At 39.7% G+C, this 20,924-nt stretch overlaps 1 protein-coding gene across 2 annotated transcripts in view; it reads right to left on the bottom strand.

Moving 5' to 3' along the window:
* GAREM1 (GRB2 associated regulator of MAPK1 subtype 1) overlaps nucleotides 1-20,924 on the bottom strand; it is a 197,526-nt gene that overhangs the window by 17,427 nt on the left and 159,175 nt on the right. For both annotated transcript variants that reach the window (XM_032421438.1, XM_032421439.1), the window contains exon 4: nucleotides 6,127-7,299. In XM_032421438.1, the coding sequence (XP_032277329.1) occupies nucleotides 6,127-7,299 (1,173 nt within the window). The remainder of the gene's footprint in view (nucleotides 1-6,126; nucleotides 7,300-20,924) is intronic.

The raw sequence follows: 20,924 nt of genomic DNA, 5'->3' as shown, positions 1-20,924 counted from the left end.
AGTATCTAAACCTGAATATTACCATGTCAGATTTATTTAAGAAAATCGGGCTTTTAATGCCTTTTCTAATGTTAACATTTGATACCGGGCAAAAGCCCAAAGACAAAATAAAATAAAAACTCACAGTCAAATCAGTTTTCACAGCCACTTCCCTTAGTTTATAAACATCTTTTTATAGCTTTTTTCCTAACTTTGGTAGTCACGTGAGGTCCCTAATTCTGTAGGGTGGACACCTCCAGGTGGTGACACCGGGTTACACCGTGACCTAGCCTAGCCATGCTGAGGAACAGAATTTGCCAAGACAACTTGTTAGTCTTTTTTTTTTTTTTAAAGATTTATTTATTTATTATTTATTTGTCGGGGGCGGGGGAGGGAGAGCATGAACAGGGGGAGCGGCAGGCAGAGGGAGAAGCAGGCTCCCCCCTGAGCAGGGAGCCCGATGTGGGGCTCGATCCCAGGACCCTGGGATTATGACCTGAGCCGAAGGCAGACACTTAACCGACTGAGCCATCCAGGCGTCCCAGCAACTTGTTAGTCTTAATATTTCTATTCAGGTTTGTCTGGGAATTTCAGTTTCTTGACGTGAGCTTGCAGCCTTAGGGCTACATGTGGCTTTTTCCCAGGTGCTCTAAAGCTCTTCAAAACCCCAACTGCCCCCATGAAAGGATTCGACATTATTGGGGTCCAGGATGCTGAGCATTTCTGTACCTCTTCGACGAGTACAAATCTGGCCCAACAGCTGGGTAACTATAACATTAACACCTAGCTTATCAAATGGATATTTTAATTAGCAATAATCGCGCCTCAGATGGGAAGAATGTTTTGTTATTTTTAAACCCAATTAGGTTATTGTAATATCTCAGAGACCAGTAAAATGAAACTATCACACATGCTTTTGGAATGTGGGGACAAAGGGCCCCTGCCTGGGTGCTGGGCTGACTATGGAGGGAGATGCGCCTGTTCCCGTCAGCCTCCTTGACTCTTTGAAGAGGCCTTATACCCTCATTAAGAAAGGACTGAGGGAAAAAACCTCCCAAAAAATCATTTTCCATCTGACCCTAAATTGGAATCTGTCCCATATTGAGTTACGGCTACTATTTACTGAATGCTTACCAAGTGCCAGGGAACAGTGCCAAGTACTTTGTACAGTACAACAATGCAATGAAGAAGCTGTTATTCTCCCCACAGGAACTGACTCAGGGAGGTTAAATATTTTGCCAAAGGTATGAAGCTACTACGTGGTAGGGTGAGGAGGATTCAAATCCGTGGCTCCTTTTTTTTTTTTTAAGTAGGCTTCACATTCAGCATGGCGCCCAACGCGGGGCTTGAACTCACGTCCTTGAGATCAAGACCTGAGCTGAGATCAAGAGTTGGATGCTTAACCAACTGAGCCACCCAGGCGCCCCTCAAATCCACGGGTCTTAAAGTGATGTTACATGCCTCTAATTATCTACATAGTGGGGCAGACCACTTCTCTCCCTGCTTCTATAAATGCCACTGAGAAGGGGAAATGAAGACTCCTGGGATGTGTGGCATTTCTTCAACTGTTCAGCCTGTCTGAGGCAGATCAGATACTCCGACTCACTTCTGTATAGCTCAGTCCATTTTTCCAAGCACCTATTGGACTAGGTCCAATCAAATGTGGCATTAAATTCACCCTGTGAGTCTTATTTTTCCCAAATACCAACAACACAGCGTGCTCCACCACAGGAGCTTTATTTATGATGGACTTTCAGCCTTATATAGAGTATGCTACCAATCCATCTTATAACAAATCCCTGCACCTAGTTTCTCGGGGGCTATGGGGCATCCCTGTCTATCACCATGGTTGACAAACCCTTCACCAGTCTGGCAGTAATAACTGGTTTAAACCAGTGCTCACAACCTAGTTCCTTTTATGATTTTATTTTTTCATGAACCTCAGGAATTGCTGTAATGTCAACAACCAAGCAAGAGTGAATATACTTTTTTTCTGTTACGGAAGTTGTGGGAGGATACTAATCCCTGGGTTCTGGAGTCCCCAGGTTGGATACTGCTGCATAAATGGTTTTACAAGAGTCGTGATCGTGCAGTTTTGAGAATGACTTGTAATTCAGTGTGTAGACCCGGGCAGTCTGGGACTCAAACCTTCTATTTATAGAATTTTATGCAATATAAAGTCTTTCCATTATTGTTCTCCAAAATGGCATCTTCTAAAGAAGGGGGAAAAAACCCAGCTTATTGAGTGTTTCTGGGTAAATATTTTAGACCAATTAGCCAGCACCCAGAAAATTTAGATTATGGACAGAGACCCATGATGTTACGAAGTAGAGGATGTGTTTAGAATAACCGTACGAACCAAAAGGATAATCCACTTCAGAAGGACTGTCAGGTCATTCTGATTTGAGGGCACACTGCACAATTTAAAAAAGTGAGAATGTCACCATTCAGTGAGCTGGGTATGCGCCCTCAGTTTGGGCTCAGCTGCAACAATTCTGAGGGATACAAGTGGCTACATCCCTCTTAAATTTGGAACTCTGCTTACTTTTTCCCAGGATATTCCTATTGAAGGGAATAGCCTCTCATATTCTGGAGAAATAAGTGGCAAAGTTTTGTTTTGTTTTTTTTTTTTAATTTTTTTTTTTTTTTTAAAGATTTTATTTATTTGCGAGAGAGAGAATGAGAGACAGAGAGCATGAGAGGGAGGAGAGTCAGAGGGAGAAGCAGACTCCCTGCTGAGCAGGGAGCCCGATGTGGGACTCGATCCCGGGACTCCAGGATCATGACCTGAGCCGAAGGCAGTCGCTTAACCAACTGAGCCACCCAGGCACCCTAAGTGGCAAAGTTTTGTTTAAAAAAACCCTGTATTCAACAATCTTTACAAAGATACATGAAGACTAGCGCATAATTCCAAATAGCCACATCAAATACAAGTGTAGCAGGGCTACACCAATTACTCCTCCACTGAGGATTTTCTACTGGGCCCCACCACCTAGTTTTCTGCTTAAGATATGGGGAGGCAAGTGACCCAGATGTCACCAGAATTGCAGCACAATGCGGGAAACACAGTAAGTGTTATCGTCGAAGGGGAAAGATTTACTCTCACGGTCACAGAAAGAAACAAAGACCACCAAAATGTGCTGGAGACAGAGCACAAGTATGTGTTATAACTTCAGACACTGAAATAGGAAGGGAAGGAGGAAGAGAAGAATTAGGAGAAAAGGAACAGGTGGACATGCAATAGAGCCATTCTATCCCTGGATGTTAACACGAATGGGTCATGCACTGTGGCAAGTAGAGTGCATTCGCCAAGTACCAGCTTTGCTTCCCTTACTATGAAAGACATGCTTTCTTTGACTCTGTTCCATTGCTCCAGCACCTTCTAGCCCTAAAGACCTGGTGGGAGTTGTCACCTTCCCAGATGATGTCTCACTTGAAAGCTTATCACTGTATTTAATTATCAGGCAGGATAGCTGTTAGGTACATGGTATGTCTTTCTCCCAGGACTCACTCCAGTATAACTTTCCAGAGAAGTTTTATTTAATTCTGTGGGAACGCTTGAATTTATGCCCCATTAAAGTTCCCTTTTGAAAATTACAAGCTGAAGCCACATCTAACAATTATGACGTTTCTTTGGATCCCACATAGTTCCTAAAAATGGAAAACTCATTTCATGGTCACAGAGCCAAGAAAAAATATGACTTCATTGGAAATGCCTAATTTTTTAAAGTAAATTAAGTGATTTCAGGTGTTTAAAAATTTTTTTTTTAAGATTATAGCATTCTATAAACACTGGACATGCTCTGAAAAGACTCTCTTGTAAGACATTACATCTGAGACTAGAGACCAAAATCTCCTCCTGTGAAGTTTGCTTTTGCTTTCAAATTTAACTCTCATATTTTTTAGTACCAAGGTCAAGAATACAGCCTCTTAATATTTATGTTCTTACTCATCTTTTATTACGCCACAGAAAAAACAACTGGCGCTAGCTTCCTATTTCTAGACTTAGTTACATAATGACTTTGCGTATGACCATTACGGATGAGTCAATCAATCATCTGACAAACATGAGTTCCCACTATGTGCCAAGTAGGACCAAAGTTCTATAGGAACAGCTCACCTGGTCACACTCCTATTGAAGATCAGGGTTCCAAGCTTCCAGTAACATCAAATATATAGTTGAGTTGAGACACACTGACCACTGCTTACTTTCCAGGAGGACTGTCCCCTGACTTTTTACCTGCTTTTTTGGGGGTGGGTTGGAGTGGGGGAATATCCTCTGACATGAATAAAAGTACCAAGGACTCTAAACTTCACCAAGACTTCCCCGAAATTTTCCACAGCCCCTACTAGGTACTGGGATCTCTGGGCTTGTGTCTTGAGGTCTACGGAAGATCCTCCAAGGAGCAAGGTAAAATCCAGGTCTGCAATCTCTGGGGAGTTCCTGCATCTTAGAGCAAACAGCCGGGGTGGGGGAGGAGTCCCCCTCAGGAAACTCTGTAGCAATGAGGTCCCTGCATGGACAGTTAAGCAGGATGCCTGCCCAACATTCAGGGCTGTCCATGACCTGGCTCCAGCCTTTTCAGCCATCACTCCTCTTCCATACATTCTCATCACCCTATTCTACCAACTCAACAGCACTTTCTGTTTTCCCTCACCTGTCTGTCCCAGCTTCCTTCCATACCTTTGCTCATGCTATTCTGTCTGGAATGTCCTTCTTTCTCATCTCTCTGCTCTTTTAACTCATGCATGTTCCCTCAGCTCATTTAAAATGCCATTATCTCCATGAAGACTTCTCTCATGCATCACCCAACTAGAAATTTCTTTCTCCTCTGAATTCCCACACATTGTGTCTATCTCTCTTCTATTGTTTATCACATTTTAACTTGTATGACAGTCATTGCATTTCATTTGTTAACTTCCCTATAAAATTGAAAGATACCAGAGTCCAGAGTGCAGGTCTTATTTATGGTCCTATTTCTTGCATCCCACTCAGTATTTCCATGGTTTTGAAACTGGGTTCTGCACAGCTGCAGGGTTCCACAGAGGTGTCCTGAGACCACCACGGGGAGCAGAGAGAATAGATGCATGCGGAGACATCCTCCCCCTAAATGTGCTTCAATCAGATGGGTTCTGAATTCTTCTATTTATTGTGATTTGTGTAAGCTTTTTTTTTTTTTTAAAGGATTCTGCCAGAGATAGGAAAAAAAAAATTGCAGTACACCGTCAAATAAATGAACAGAACTATACCCAATGTCTCTGATGCTTTCTCGATTCAGATATAATGAAATCCAATGGTTAAAAACAAGGAGCAAGGGTTCAGAGAGTGCCTGTCAATGAAAGAACATGGTCAAAACAGAGGGCCCTTTCTCCTGTCCTGTACTGACCTTTTTACAGTAAGATTTGATAGAAGCCTCTGGAGCCGTGAATGAGTTCTGTTTAAGGTGTTAAACAGAAGCACTCTGGCTCGGGTTCTGCTCTGGTGTGTGTCCGTGTACACAAGCACACCTACCATGCTTTGATCTCAATGTAACTTCAGGGAAGTTGGAAGAGTTAGAAACCATGCTGATGTCTCTTGATCCCCACCCCCGCCCCTCTCCCCCAAATAAATCTACTCTTCCTTCATCTGCCCCACCACTGTAACTGGCACTAATATCCACTCTGTTGCTCAGGCTAAAATTCTAGGAGTTTTCCTTGATTTCCCTCTTTCCTTCACTACCCACACCCAATTTATCAGTAAGTACTGTCGGGTCGTTCTGAAGCAGCTCACTGCTCCCCGCCATCCACTGCTACCAGCTGCTGTGGTTCAGGGCATCGTCATTTCATACCTCCCGTACTGTAATGCCTCTTCTCTGGTCTCCCACCGTCTGCCCCCTCCTCCCTGTTATCCATTCTCCAGGCAGCAGCGAAAGGCATGTTTAAACCTCTTCCTATTCAAAACTCTCAAGGTTTTAAAAACTTGAACTCCTAACTGGTAAAAATAATCTAGCCGGCATTTATATTTCACTCCAAATGAAGCAAATTTGCTCATCCCGATCATTTCCCACTGGGAAGTTTTCCTTTCATTAGGAAAGAAGATAAATTAGTAGGTGACCGAGCAGAGAGACGGAAGGACTGACACATCACTAGAGAACAGAAATGACTTACGGCTTCAGATTTGGGAGGCACTGGAGGTGGAGGTAGGGCAATCTCTGAAGACTTCATGGCTACTCCCAGAGTTCCGGGCACAGGAAGAGGAGAGGTCGCACATTTGGACCGGACGGACCCTCTAGACTGATCGCATCTGCTCTTCTCGCTCAGGGAACGCGTGAGAGGCTGATGGCTGGGCTTGCCGTCCTCCAGCCAGAGCTCTTCATAAGGAAGCTCTGACTTCCCCGGGATGCCTGCCGATTCTTCACCGGCTTCCGGGAAAAGGTAGTCGCTCCCACTGTCACCCAGGTCCTGATAGGGCAGGATGTCATGAGGAAAGGGGGCCCACTCGCCCCCCAGGTCCCTGCAGCCATGGAGGTTCACCTCACTGTTGCCATGGAGATTGTTGCCATACACACAGACGGAGAGCCGGTGGAAGGACTGGGTGAGCTCATCGCGGGCATAGCTAAGAGAATTGGGCACGTGGTTGTGGCCAGAGCACCGGCCCTTCTTGGGGCTCTTGCAGTCCTCATTCCAGTCAGTTTTCACATCCCGGACAGCCCGGGAATACTCGTCGATGTCGAACTGTTCTTGGCAGATACCCAGCCAGTGATGGACCAGGGTCTCGGGCCACACGTCTCCCTTTACCAAGTGTTCTGGAAGGCTAAACTTGGGGACCGTCAAATGCAAAGGGAAGTGCATGGGGAGGATCTTGTTGTTCCGCAGCACACAGCAAACCACCACTGTCTTGGTCTGGATGTTCACAAACTTGTAGCGATGCCCCTCGCGGATGAAGTGGAGGTCGTACGGGTTCCTGGGTGGAGGGCTGGGCACAGTCACGTTCACGGGGAGCCTGGTTTTCTCCACAATGTTGCGGATGGTGTGTTCGCCCTCCTGCATCTGAAGTTCCAGGGGACTCCGGGTGCTAAATCTGCCCTTGCACTGGAATGGCAGGCTAATGCTTTCATTGGTCCGATGATTCATGCAGATCAGGCATGGCATCTTGCCTTTTCCCAGCTTACTGATGGAATTGAGCTTCCCGATCTTTTTGAAAATTGTGTTGAGTCGTGACTTTTCCTTGAAAGTCTTTGCGTACAGGATTTCTGCCTGCCCCATGAGAGTGAGTTCATCCCCAGTACAGAGGGTGATGTTATAAACTTCGGTGTCCTCATTGCATTCACCTGAAGCAACCTACAATAGGATAAATCAAGTTTGAGGTGAGTTGCCTTTAGTCCATTCCCACAGAAAAGTGGAGAACTTGCCATTCAGACACACAAGCACGCATACAAAAAGGAAAATGCTGTTCCCATACTAAATTTAGCCACTCCGTTTCTTTTATAATGTTTATATGGCTAACAGTAACAAGAAGATATTCGTTTAGACTTGTAAAAACACACTTTGTTCTGAAGAAATGAGCAATCTGTTCATGAGTAAAAATTTGGGAAATACGGAGAAAAGACACAGAAAGAAAATAACACCCACGGGCCTGATTCAGAAATAGACACGGTTAATGGTTTGATAAACATTCTTCCAGTTTCTTTGTCTATGCAGAGTAGCCTATCATATGGATAATCATTTTGGGACATTACTATTATCATTCTCTCTTCCAGTTATAAAAAAAAAATGCTTCCATGAACACCACTGTAGAAAATCCCTTATTTTTTTTTTACTATTAAAATTTTATGAAATTTTCTAAAATTGGAATTGGGACAGAGGATGTAAAAATGTTTTATTTCTCCCTGTTCTTTAATTTTATTATACAAACTATTCATGTTCACTGGCAAAAGTATTAGAAAATATAAATGTAAAAATGAACAAATTCTATGGTCTTGCCACTAAAGACAATCTGTATTAACAATTTTATATAAATAGAGAAAAAGAGAAATAGATGTGTCATCTATCTTGGAGATATATAAATACACATACACAATTTTGTTGCTTTGTTTCTCACTATATTCATTTTCTCGTGTTTAAGTATAAACGGTCGGTTGCCAGTACTGACCTTATGTATCTGATTATCTGGGCATAAGCCTTAATTTATCTGACTAGCTCCTTATTGTTAGACAGATAGCTTTTCCCATTGTTTAGCAATTATAAATAGTACTGCAATGAATTTTTTTACAGTTCAACTATTTCCTTAGGAGAAAGGCCCCGAAGTAGAATTGCATGGACAAAGCTATAGATATGTATTTGAAAGGTCTAATATGTATCTCCTATTGTGCTTCATCAACGTTACACTTATTTATACTTCTTCCACTTTATGAAATTATCTGTCTCTCCATACCCATGCTAAGTAAGTTTAAGGTTTACCAATATTAAAGGTAAAGCACGCATCCTGCATTTATTTATTCATGTTTTATTTTGATTTGATTTATTTATTAGGATAGTTGAATATATTTTGGTATTCATTTATCTGGCCATTTAGATCTCTTCCTTTGTGAATGTCTGTGCCCTTCACCCATTTTTCTATTGGGATGGTCATCTTATCGATTACTTTTTATGTCATGTGAATGTCATTTATGCTATATTTTCCAATTTGTTGGGTGAATTTCAACTTTATAACTTCTTTAAGTGCTAAAGTTTTTTCTTCCTATGTAGCAAACATTTTCAAAAATTTTTCTTTGTAATTTCATCCTTGGGTGGTATGCTTCTACTAGTTGAGATGATATTATCAGTGGTTCTGAGTTAGGGGTGATTTTACCCCCACTCCCCAACCCCTGGGGACATTTGACCATGTCTGGAGACATTTATTGGTTGTCATGGCTGGGAAGGTGCTACTTATATCTAGCAGGGAGAGGCTAGGTATGTTGCTAAACATGGTACAATGAACAGAACAGCCCCTCACTGCAAAGAATTATCTAGTCCAGATTTCAGTAGTGCTGAGGTTGAGAAAAACTGAGATGATTAGCCAGTATTTTCTTCTAGGATTTTGATGGTTTCATTTATTAACTATTTAACTGATTTAATTAAAATTTCTTTGATGGACTATTAAAGGTAGAGGTCTAACTTTAGTTTTTTCTTAAAGATTTGTTTATTTACTTAAGGTGGGGAGGGAAAGAGAGAGACAGAGTCTTAGCAGACTCTGCGCTGAGTGCGGAGCCCAACACAGGGCTTGATCTCACGACCCTGAGATCACAACCTGAGGGGGAAGCAAGAGTAGGATGCTTAACCTATCGTGCGACCTAGGCACCCCCAACTTTAGTTTCTTAAACAGTTAACTGACTGTCCAGTATACTTCTTAAATAACTATCTCTTTTCATCACTGATTTGAAATGCTACTTTGATCATGTACTAAAATTATAAAACACATACACATTTGTATACTTATATTTGCATCTACTGTGAGACCATTTATCCAAATGACCTTTCTGTCTATTTTCTCATTTTAACTATACTGATTCAATTCCTACATCTTTATCTTACATGTTCAGATCTGAAAACAAAAACCCTCATTTGTGGTTATTCCAATTCAAAAAGTTTTTGGATGGCAAGAAACAAGAGAAGCAAAGTCAAAAAATCAAGTAACGGTCTGAGAGAAAATATCTGCAATATCTCCACAAGAGTGAACCTCCCTAATACATAAGCAACTTTTAAAAAATGACCAAAACTCCTCCACAAAAACAGGTGAAAGTCATGAAAAATCAATTCACTAAAAAAAAGGCACACAACAGACTTCAAATCTATGAAAAGATGTTCAACTTCTTTTATAATTATATTATAATTAAATGAAAATTATACTTAGATACCACTTCTTTATCTAGAACACTGATAAATATTCAAAAGCCTGACATCATACTCAGTGGGTGAGGCTCTGGGGAAAGAGGCACTCTTGTTCATAGCTGGTAGAAATGCAAAATGATACAAGTCCTATTGCAGGGAATTTGGCAATACCTAACCAAACTATGCACCGTTTATCCCTCCATTCACCAATCCTACTTCTAGGAAATTGTCCGAAGACATTCCTCCAACAGTGTGAAAATACAAATGCGCCAGGTTATTCATTGTAGCATTATTTGTATTTGCAAAATCTTAGAATCAAACTAAATGCCCAAACACAGGAGATTGATTGAATAAACTATGATACAAACACAAAATGTATTATGCAAAAAAGAACAAGAATGATGAGTTCAATGAATTAATAGGAAAACGACTTTCAGGATATATTAAGTAAAAAAACAAACAAAAAAAACCCCCCAAAACCAAAGTGCATAAAAGCTTATATGGTATACTACACCTTTGGAAAAATCAGTATATATTTTTCTGCTTATTTTTGTAAAAAAAAAAAAAAAGGAATACAAGAAAAATAAACCAGAAAACAATGAAATTGGTAGTTGAGGGAGGGAGGAAACTGGTGGAAGGGAGTGATAGCTCTGTGAGTGTACCTAGCTACAGAGTTTTGATGTTTAGGAGGTAAGCCAATGTTCTAACATCTTCAAAAGATAAAATTAAGTCAACAGAAAGTTAAAAGAAACTGAAAGCTAAATGCAAATGGAAACAGATGAGTCCAGTCTTATTTCCAGTAAATAAACTAACCACACAGGGGACAGAGACAGAGAAATCATCCAAATAACTTTAAAATGCTTTGACTACAAATTGCCAGTAGGGAAAAAAGACCAACAAATATTGTGTTCTTTTTGGTAGATTTGTTTTGCATATGAGAGTGGGTACAGGGATTCTGAAACAACTTCTTCTGTATATTGTAGAAATAAAAAATGAGTAAATGTGTTCTTTTGAGAATCAGAGTTTTCACTGTGGACAGAAGACAGAAACATGGAATTAGGAAAGGTAAGAGGAACTCCATTGGGTATACATGAACACACATCTATTTCTTAGCTTTGTTCTTTCTAAGGGACTAGAAGCAAAGACTCCCACTATCACCGAATATACCTAGCACTCCAAACCATTCTCCACTAAAAGGAATCATGGCTCCTTGGAGAAATGCCTGATTCCAGGGCTAGGGCAGGAAAGGTACAAGATGAGCTTGAAATACTTGTGTGGGAAAGTAAAGAAGTGCTCTTAAGATGACAGGAACGTGTCAAAAGGACACTGAAGCCAGCCTGAACTGGCCTCCACAGGCCAAATCTGGGACGATTTGAGCATCACAATACACAAAGACTGCAATGAATGATAATCTACTGAACAAAGTAGGAATGTCGAAGTCCATACTGTTAACAAAAATATGAATGAGTGGAAAAAATGAATGGGGGAAAAACTGACAAATGTGGAGGAGTGGTGGGAATCCAAGATTGGTACATACAAGAAACATCAACAGATGCTCATTTATAGGATAAGTTTGATTGAGGAGTAGGTTATGTGCCTGGTCTTAAAGTGTCTTCTCTCGATTGCGAAGGGAGGAAAAGTAACTACAGAGTGGAGAAACTGGACAACACCTTGACCAGGTGATCAAATTTAATATAACCAGAGAGGCATCCCCATGTGTGTGCCTCTGGATGTGATTCCCTGAGAAGGTCAGGGCCTCAGTTACAGAACATTCCACCTAAAAATGCATTACTAGGACCGAATTATCAAGAAATATCAGACAAACCCAAACTGAGAAATACTGTATAAAATACCTGGTACATATTTGTGAAAAACGACCATGTGATGAAAGATAAGAAAGGTTGAAGAACTGCTCCAGATTAAAGTGAATGAAAGACAAAATGCAACATCAATGCAATGTGCATGCCTGGAATGGATTCTGAACTGAAGGGAATAAATGCTATCAAATACACTCTGGTGGACTATAAAGAAGAGTGTCACATCACTGCTAACTCTCCTGAATGTACCGTTTTTACACAATAACCTTATTCTTAGGAAATATACACTGATGCATTAAGGTGTAAAGGGCATAATGTATGTAATTCACTCTGATATTATTCAGAAAAATGTAAGTTGTGTGTCTGCATACCAATGTGTATGTTGGGGGTGGAAGATGAGAAAACAAATGTGGCGAAATGTTAAAAGTTGGTGAATCTGGTACAGTGTCGAGGGAGATCTTCTATTATTCTTGCAATAATTTTTTAAGACTGCAAGTATTTCAAAATAAAAAAATAAAACATGACAACAGGAAAATCTTAGATTTTTTTGCCTATTTTTCCAGATGAACTTCACAATCATGGTCTATGGTTTGAATTGATAATTTTATTGAAAGTGCTTTTACCTGCTCTTTTGGCAAGGAGTGACATCATAGAAATATTTCTAAATAGGCACATGGTAATTACCATCATTTATTGAGATGTTTTATTTCCCTTATTAGTGATTTTTTAAAAATCTTTTTTTTTTTAAGATTTTTATTTATTTATTTGACAGAGAGAGACACAGCGAGAGAGGGAACACAAGCAGGGGGAGTGGGAGAGGGAGAAGCAGGCTTCCCGCCGAGCAGGGAGCCCGATGCGGGGCTCGATCCCAGGACCCTGGGATCATGACCTGAGCTGAAGGCAGATGCTTAACAACTGAGCCACCCAGGTGCCCCTCCCTTATTAGTAATTAAGTTTGCCTTCGTTATCAATCTCTGAACATTGCTGTTCGTTTGCCGAGGGCACATATGGTTTGTTGCTATTCTCTATGACCAGTAACTTCACTGGGATTCTTAAGTGATTAAATCTTATGTAACCAATGCAAAATTCATCTTCATCTTTTTAGTTTTCATCCCTTTTCCCGGACAACAGCGTGGTGGTGAGAATGTTGTTCCATATTTTAATGTGAATTATTTGATTATAAACTGATCATATGAGAAATTCATTGGTTTGAGATGGATTTTTTTTTTTAAAGATTTTATTTATTTATTTATTTATTTGACAGAGAGAGAGAGAGACAGCGAGAGCAGGAACACAAGCAGGGGGAGTGGGAGAGAGAGAGAAGCAGGCTTCCTGCCGAGCAGAAAGCCCGATGCGGGACTCGATCCCAGGACCCTGGGATCATGACCTGAGCCGAAGGCAGACGCCCAACGACTGAGCCACCCAGGCGCCCGAGATGGATTTTTTTTATCATATTAGTAATATGTCTGTCCAATTCTAGCTTTCTAAAAGTTTCTATGAAGAAATTAAAAAAAAATTTTTTTAGGATTTCATTTATTTATTTTAGAGAGAGAGAGAGATCATGTGAGCAGGGGGAGGAGCAGAGAGAGAGGGAGAGAAAGGGGGAGAGAATCTCAAGCGGACCCCATGGCTGAGCATAGAGCCCAACTCGTGGCTCGATCCCACGACCCTGAGATCATGACCTGAGCTGAAACCAAGAGTCGGACACTCAACGAGGTGAACCACCCAGACGCCCTAAAAAATGTTTTTAATCAAATGTCATTTCCGCATCCAATAAAACAGTCATATGTTTATTTTTAACCTTGAGGTCCTGGTTTTATATTATAATAGTAGATTCCCAAATATTAAAACAACCCTACGTGCCTGAAATAATCTGTGTATGATCATGGTGCACTTAAAAGTGTACTGCGTGATTCTCTTTGATACTATTTGATCTATGACTTATGTATCTTAGTCACAGCTGAAATTAGTCTATAGTTCTGTTATGTTACCTTTACCAGGTTTTAGTACCAGGCTTATATTAAGGCTAAGATAGATTTTTTCCTTTTATGTTAATGAAAAGCATCTGGGTAAAGTGATTGGCAACGTTCATGTTGTTTACTGAGCAGTAATCATCAGTATGTGTTTAGAAGACTTGGCAGTGGCAATCTTTGTAAATAATTTCTCACACACTATTCTAGGTCATCTCTATATAATTTTAAACTTTGGAACAAGCAATTTGTCAATCCACATTAGTGCTATGAAAAACAAACATCTCTGTTGTCTCTACAGTGAAGTGCATTTCTCTGTAGCAGGCGTTTTCAGTACATAAATAGCAGCACAATATTATTTTAATGGCAGTTCAGGCCCCTAAGGTTTAAATTCCATTTTAGGTTGATTCAGATTAAGTGTTATTAATATTATTTTTAACAAGACCACAACTTAATTGTATTTACTTTCAGACTCAGTATTCACTTGGGCTTCTATATTAGAGTTAAGTTTAGGAATCTAAATAAATAAATAAACAATAAATAAACACCATTTAACTTTTTATTTGCAGTAATTCCAGATTTGCAGAAAAGTTGCAAAGCTGTGTACCTTTGTCTAAGTTCTCCTGTTAACATTCTACACAACCACGGCACAGTATCAAAACTAAGAAATTAACACTAATACAAGACGACTAACTTAACCACAAAGCTTTATTTGGATTTCATTTTTTTTTTCCATTAATGTCCTTTTCCTGTTCCAGGATCAAACCAGGATACCACACCACATCCAGTCCTTGATTCTGTTAGTTTCTTGGTCTTTCCTTATTTTTATGACCTTGACAGTTTTAAAGAATATAGATTAGGGGTTTTTTTTTAAGCTAAGAAATCATTTATAAATTACAGTACTTGGCCCATATGAGGGCTGAATTTCTTTTCCTACAGGACCTGTAATGTTTCAGTTACATTATTTCGTTGACTTTGGTCACCAGAATCCTTAAAAAGGCTCATTTGCTATTAATTCTAATTTTAGTTTATCCCTAAGGCTTTTATTTTTAGCTAGCATCTAGCTATGTTTACAGCAATACAGATCAGAGATCAGCAAACTACTGTGCATAGTCCAAATCTGACCCAACATCTGACTTTGTAAATAAAGTTTTATTAGGACACTGCTGTTGTCCATTCATTTATGCGTAAGTTATGAGTGCTTTCACTCTACAGTGGCAGTGCTGAGTAGCTGCAACAGTAACTATATGGCCCACAAACTAACATATTTATTCTTTGTCCCCTTATAGAAAGTTTGCTGAACCCAGGTATAGATGAATGAAAAAAACTATGGCCTTTGGAAATTAATTGGGCCAATACTATTAGCTAACTTACAAGCTAAGTTTGAATCTGCTTTCACTGTTAGGTGACCTCAGAAAAAGTATTTTACTTTTTTGAGCCTCAGTGTCCTCATCTATAAAATGAGAACACCACTGTGTACTTCACAAGCATAATTAATGTAGTTAAACAACTTCCCACAGTGGTAAGCTCTCAATAAATGGAGGCCATTACTGTTATTATTACTTCTGTGAATAAAAACATTTAAATTCTTTTTTTTTTTTAAGTAAGCTCTACATCCAACGTGGGGCTTGAACTCATGACCCTCAGATCAAGAGTCATACGCTCTACCAACTGAGCCAGCCAGGTGCCCCCAAAACATTTAAATCCTTTTTTTTTTTTTTTAAGTAGGCTCCATGCCGGGCTTAAATTCACAACCCTGAAATCAAGACCTGAGCTGAGATCAAGAGTAAGATACAACTAAGCCCCTCAGGTCCCCAACATTTAAATTCTTAATAATTCTGTTTCACAATGCCTCTCACATCTCTGTATTTTCATGTAGGTTTCTATTCCTACCCACTACTGTTTTCAAGCCCAAACCACTACTTTAAGTATTATCCTTTCTTCTGTACTGAAGAATTGCTCAAGTTTTTATTCAATGTGTTATCCCAGAATAAAACTTAATTGTCAGAAGAGGGCTTGAAATATCCTTACAGTTATATCCCAAAGGAAGTAAACATACTGAAATGATTCAAAAAAATATACCGTTTTAAGATAGACCAGCCTCCAAAACACTCAGATGCACTGCTGTACTTCCTTTCTGGTGAAACTTTGTAAAAAACTTGGCAGTTCATCCATTTGGATCAGGATGGAGACAGAGATGTTGAGAGAAAGGGTTCTCAGGAGACTTCAGAAACACACACACACACACACACACACACACACACACACACACTCACTCATACAACAAACTATTTCCAGTTAACACACAAGGAGCCAACAGTGCTTCTCAAATGTGAAGCATAACAAAGTGTATGTTTCTTCCTAGCTCTTTAAATCAATACTTAATATATTTTTCCTAATTTACCTTTATAAACATATACCTTGTAGAATGAAGAAATCATATGGTCTAGTGAGTACCACACACCAGACGAGCTGAGAGTGTCTATGCTGCTCGGGATACCAATCAGCCACTGTGTGTGCAGATTAAACAGATCAAAATTATCCTTACTAAATGTCACTCTCTGGGCACATTCAACAGTTTTGTCTACGTTTTTGTGTATGTGTATACTTCTAAAGGAAGTTACTCCTCCTCCCATACGTAAAAATGCATAACATATGTGGGGACAATCTGTAATTCCATGCTCCCAAACCTGATGTCATCATTAATGCTAGCAATTAGCTCTGCATAAATTATGAGACTAACATCCCAACCGATCTTGTGGTCACTGTCAGTGACAGATGAAGAAACTCATAAATAAATGCTCTTCCTTTGGCAATTGAGCCAAACAGTCTCCTCTGGTTTCCACAGATGTGATTTATTTGCATAATTTCTTCCCTTTTTTATTTTTTTAATAGCAAAAGAAACAATGCGTTCTGTCTAAGTGCTTCGGTATGCCTGCCTGGTTAACATTTCCAGTTTCAATGTTTCCTGAGAGGAAGTAATTCAAAGTGTGTTATCTAAACAACTCTAATAGGTCTAATCCAGGAAACTATCAGGGTTTTACTGTTCATAATACCATTCAGAATTAATATCCCATGGTCAAGGAACATTTTAAAACACTGATATAAAATTTAACACACACCCACACCCACAGATGGTTCTGGCAACAGATAATCTGTTTCCTAAGAACAGTTGTTCTAAAGATCAAACATGTAACAGAGGTTAAAATTGCAACCCTTGAAAAAAAAATCAGGATTGATCTGACTGCTAGATTAAATAGCTAATATTTGATTAATATTAGATCATTTCCCCCAACACTTCAATTTTTGTAACTCTTTCCTTTGGGAAAATGGCAGAAAATGAGGGACAAAGGGGCATGAAGAGTTAATTGTCAATCCTGAGTATCTCTCTCTCTCTTTTTTTCAACAGGAAATAGGGCAAAGATGACAAGTACAATGGCAGTGATTTAATTAGTGATGGTACAAGAGAGGGCTTGCCAACTGGTAGCTTTTCAGACAAGGTCTCAAAACCTCAGATGACAAAACAAAAACAAAACAAAACAAAACCCAAACAAACAAACAAACGCCCACCAAAACCAAAACCCACTAGGCTATCTTCAAACACTGAAATAATTAACCTCACAATTGTATCCAATTTATCATTCTGAATGAATCCTGAAAATAAATGACATCTGACTCATGGTAAAGAAAACATGCCATTTTAAACAACTGGAAAGTAAAAATAAAAATTGGCTACCTCCAAATCCAATTAATCTTCATTTTAAAAATTTATTCTTACATCTGACAAAATTCAGGTTGCACAGTAATCGATAATTTCTGATCTCTCTGGAATACAGCCAAGAACAAGGCAGTGAGCTAAAGGCCTCTGGGCAGGCAAAAAGATGTGATGTTGATGTTAGGGCTTATAGAAAAGCCTTTAAGGGCCATAACTCAGCACACTTACTCCCATACAATCAAAATTCCATCCAACCTGGTTACCAGCCCACAGCATAACAGAAGTGGAAATTAAAACTGGAAACAGGGATGGTTAATTAAGGCAGGTATTCTAATATAAGAGGCAACAATTTGAATGAGACCATAAAACACCCAATTCTCAGTGTGTAAGGTCTCTCCACATAAAGACAAAAGTCATACACATCTCAGGAGATGGAGAGAAGTTTAACTTTTGTTCAAGTACTTCTTGTTAAGACGGCAGAAAAGTATTATACATTTCAGGACACTGAAATGAAATTATAGTTCTTTGGACAGAACTTTTGATAAAATTCACAGCTCCCCCAAAAGCTGGCTAACTAAAATTACTCGTACTCTAAAGGTGCCAGAGAGGAGGTAGAAAATGTCAGAGCAAATGATCCCTATTCATTTTGAAACATCTTAAGAAAAACCCACCCCTCTGATTATTATAATCTTACAACATGCGGAGGAGATGCTTTTTCTGAGCTGTCATGACAGACCCTAGGAATGGTATTTTAAACTAGGAATGGTGCTTATGCCTGAACTACACTCTTAAAACAATACACACACACAATTTCCCCAAAGAACACTAATGTTTCAGCACCTCTGTTTTGTATTACTTTACAGAATGGCCATAGAATGGCCAACAGACACAGAACAGAGTCAACATAGCAAGCTATTTTTGCCTAAAAGACAAAATGATCAGAACGATATCAGAGAATAAAATAATTATGACAAGAGTAGAATCACAAGCCGCCCCAAACCTCTCCATTAACACATTCTCAAGGCCTTGTGTGTAGCTGTTCTGTCAAAAGGAGTAAAGAAAGTTAACAGGACATATGTTTAATTTGTTAACTACTTTTACATGGAAATAAGATACAGTCTAACTAGTTGGCAGAAGAGGAAGAGCTTTATTTCTTCACCTTTTTCAGAAGGCAACTTTAAAAAGGGTAACTAATATGTTTTTTTTTTTTTTTTTAAAGATTTTATTTATTTATCTGAGAGAGAGAGAGAATGAGAGACACAGAGCATGAGAAGGAGGAGGGTCAGAGGGAGAAGCAGACTCCCTGCCGAGCAGGGAGCCCGATGCGGGACTCGATCCCGGGACTCCAGGATCATGACCTGAGCCGAAGGCAGTCGCTTAACCAACTGAGCCACCCAGGCGCCCAGGGTAACTAATATGTTAAGATAAAAGGCACATGAATTGTCTCAAATTTGTGACTTGGGTGGGGGGGGAACAGCTGATTCTCAGTAACTTGGAAGCCTTGGAAAAAATCCAAAGTTTAGCATCAAGTTGCACGAACCACTCACCTTAAACTTCAGAACTCTTGCTCACTTATTCTGTGGTGCATTGTTGCCATCTTTAACACCGCTTCAAGCAACAATCAAAAGCCCAACTGTATGTAGCCTGGTTTCTATGATAATACTGGGTGATACTTAAAAAATTCTGGGTTAATACTTTACAGAGGTATTTTTGTTATTTTCAAAAGGGTTCGTTCTGACACATGCTGCACTGATGTTGATAGTAAGTTAACTTGTAGGATTTTCTTTTTTAAATACTGGCATCAGGAAAGATCTAAACATCTACACGTAGAACATTCATAAAAGCTGCCAAGTCCTGTGTGTGAGACCATAGCTGTTTCCAAAGTACAAAAGACAGAAGGATTTGGCTGGGTAATAATTATAGGACACATTTATTTAGATTTTTAAATAAGAAAATGAATTAACTGTGCAAGCTACTGTGTCATTGGAAAGGATATTCTGATCACAATCATGAGCCTTATCGCAAATCCACAAATAGCATTCAGGGGGGCACAAAGATGACCGGATTGAATCGGGAAACCTAGCTTTGCTCCTAAGTAGTTTTGTGGCTTTGTGTGAATCAATGAAGTCAGCTAACATCTGTTTCTTAGTTTTCCTACTTGTCAAAAGGAGGAGTAGGACTCAGTGGTGTCTAAGGGCCTTTCCAGATCTAAAATGTGATGATTATAAAAACTCTTGTCTGTAAACTTCCTTAGTCGTGCTGGATTATTTATAATATTTTATTTTACTCTTGGTCATGTGTCTCGTATGGAGAAGCTCAGCTATCATTTAAGTTCTCTGAATCTCACAGGATTTTTTTTTTCCTATTAAAAAAAGACAACACTGCAATCCTTCTCCCATTAGGATAGCTTTGCCACTAGACGCTGCCGCCCTGCCAGAAACAGGTGCCAAACCCAGTAATCACGAGCTGATATGCAGGTGACAGGAATGCCGGCTCAGCTCTTGCCCCAGACCACATGGTAATGGTTCTTAAGAGGTCTGTGTAGGCAGAAGTGGTGACTATGCTCCAGGTCTGCCTGAAATCTCACTATTCCCCAGTGAGGCATTTCCCCCAGTTGAGACAATGCAAACTTGTTATTTTGCCTGTGGGGAAAATCTATGCTGGAACAGCTGAAACCTTGGACCTCACTAGCTGGAATGAAAATAGCAACATTATAGCATCCAGATTAGGGTATCTGGACTCCCTCTGACTTGAGAGCACTAATTTTAATGTAGAAAGCTTTTGGGTGAGAGCCATGAAGTCAGAACACCTCTTACGCACTTACCGAGGATGGCAAGTTACCCAGTGCCAAACTGAAGGCCATCTTTTCTTCCCTCTGCTTACGTCTCAGTAAAGACGGAAGTGAAATTAAGACGTAATTTGTTAGTCATTATTTTGATGGCAGACAGTAGATGTGTGGGAAAATTTCTCATCATTATTGGGCTTAGTCCAAAGGCTGGAAGACATTTGAAATAATTCACTGGGTACCAGTATAATAAGTTTCCAAAAAAGTATTTGAGGTGAAGGGGTATTTTGAAACAACAACAACAGTTACTATGTACTGAGTTTTTAATATCAAGTACAGGGTACAAAGTACTAAATAAAGAGTAAGTGAAATAATCTGTGGTGGGAATTTTTTTTTTTTTCTAATGTGAAACTTAACTTAGTATGATTTTATGTTCTGAATCAGGGGTTGGCAAACTTTTTCTTACAGGGCCAGACAGTAATAATTTTAGGCTTGTGTGCCATATGATCTCTGCTGCAACTACTCAATTCTACTATTGTAATGTGGGAGCAGCCACAGACACTGAACACCTGTATGCACGGGGTGGCTGTGTCCCAATAAAACTTTATTTGCAAAACAGGTGCCTTACCCAAGACTATAGTTTGCCAACTCCTATACTAGACACTTGCAGAGCACTTTAGTGCATTACTTCATTTAATTCACATGAAAAGTCTCTGAGGAGGATAGAATCATCCCTGTTTTTCAGGTGATGACACCTAGACTGAAGGGGTCATGTGACCTTTCTGTGGTCACAGTCCAATGCCTGAACT

The sequence above is a fragment of the Phoca vitulina genome, unplaced genomic scaffold, assembly GCF_004348235.1.
Source record: "Phoca vitulina isolate PV1807 unplaced genomic scaffold, GSC_HSeal_1.0 scaffold24, whole genome shotgun sequence".
NCBI lineage: Eukaryota > Metazoa > Chordata > Mammalia > Carnivora > Phocidae > Phoca > Phoca vitulina.
The sequence above is the reverse complement of the archived record's forward strand: the minus strand, read 5'-3'. Positions and strand labels throughout refer to the sequence as shown.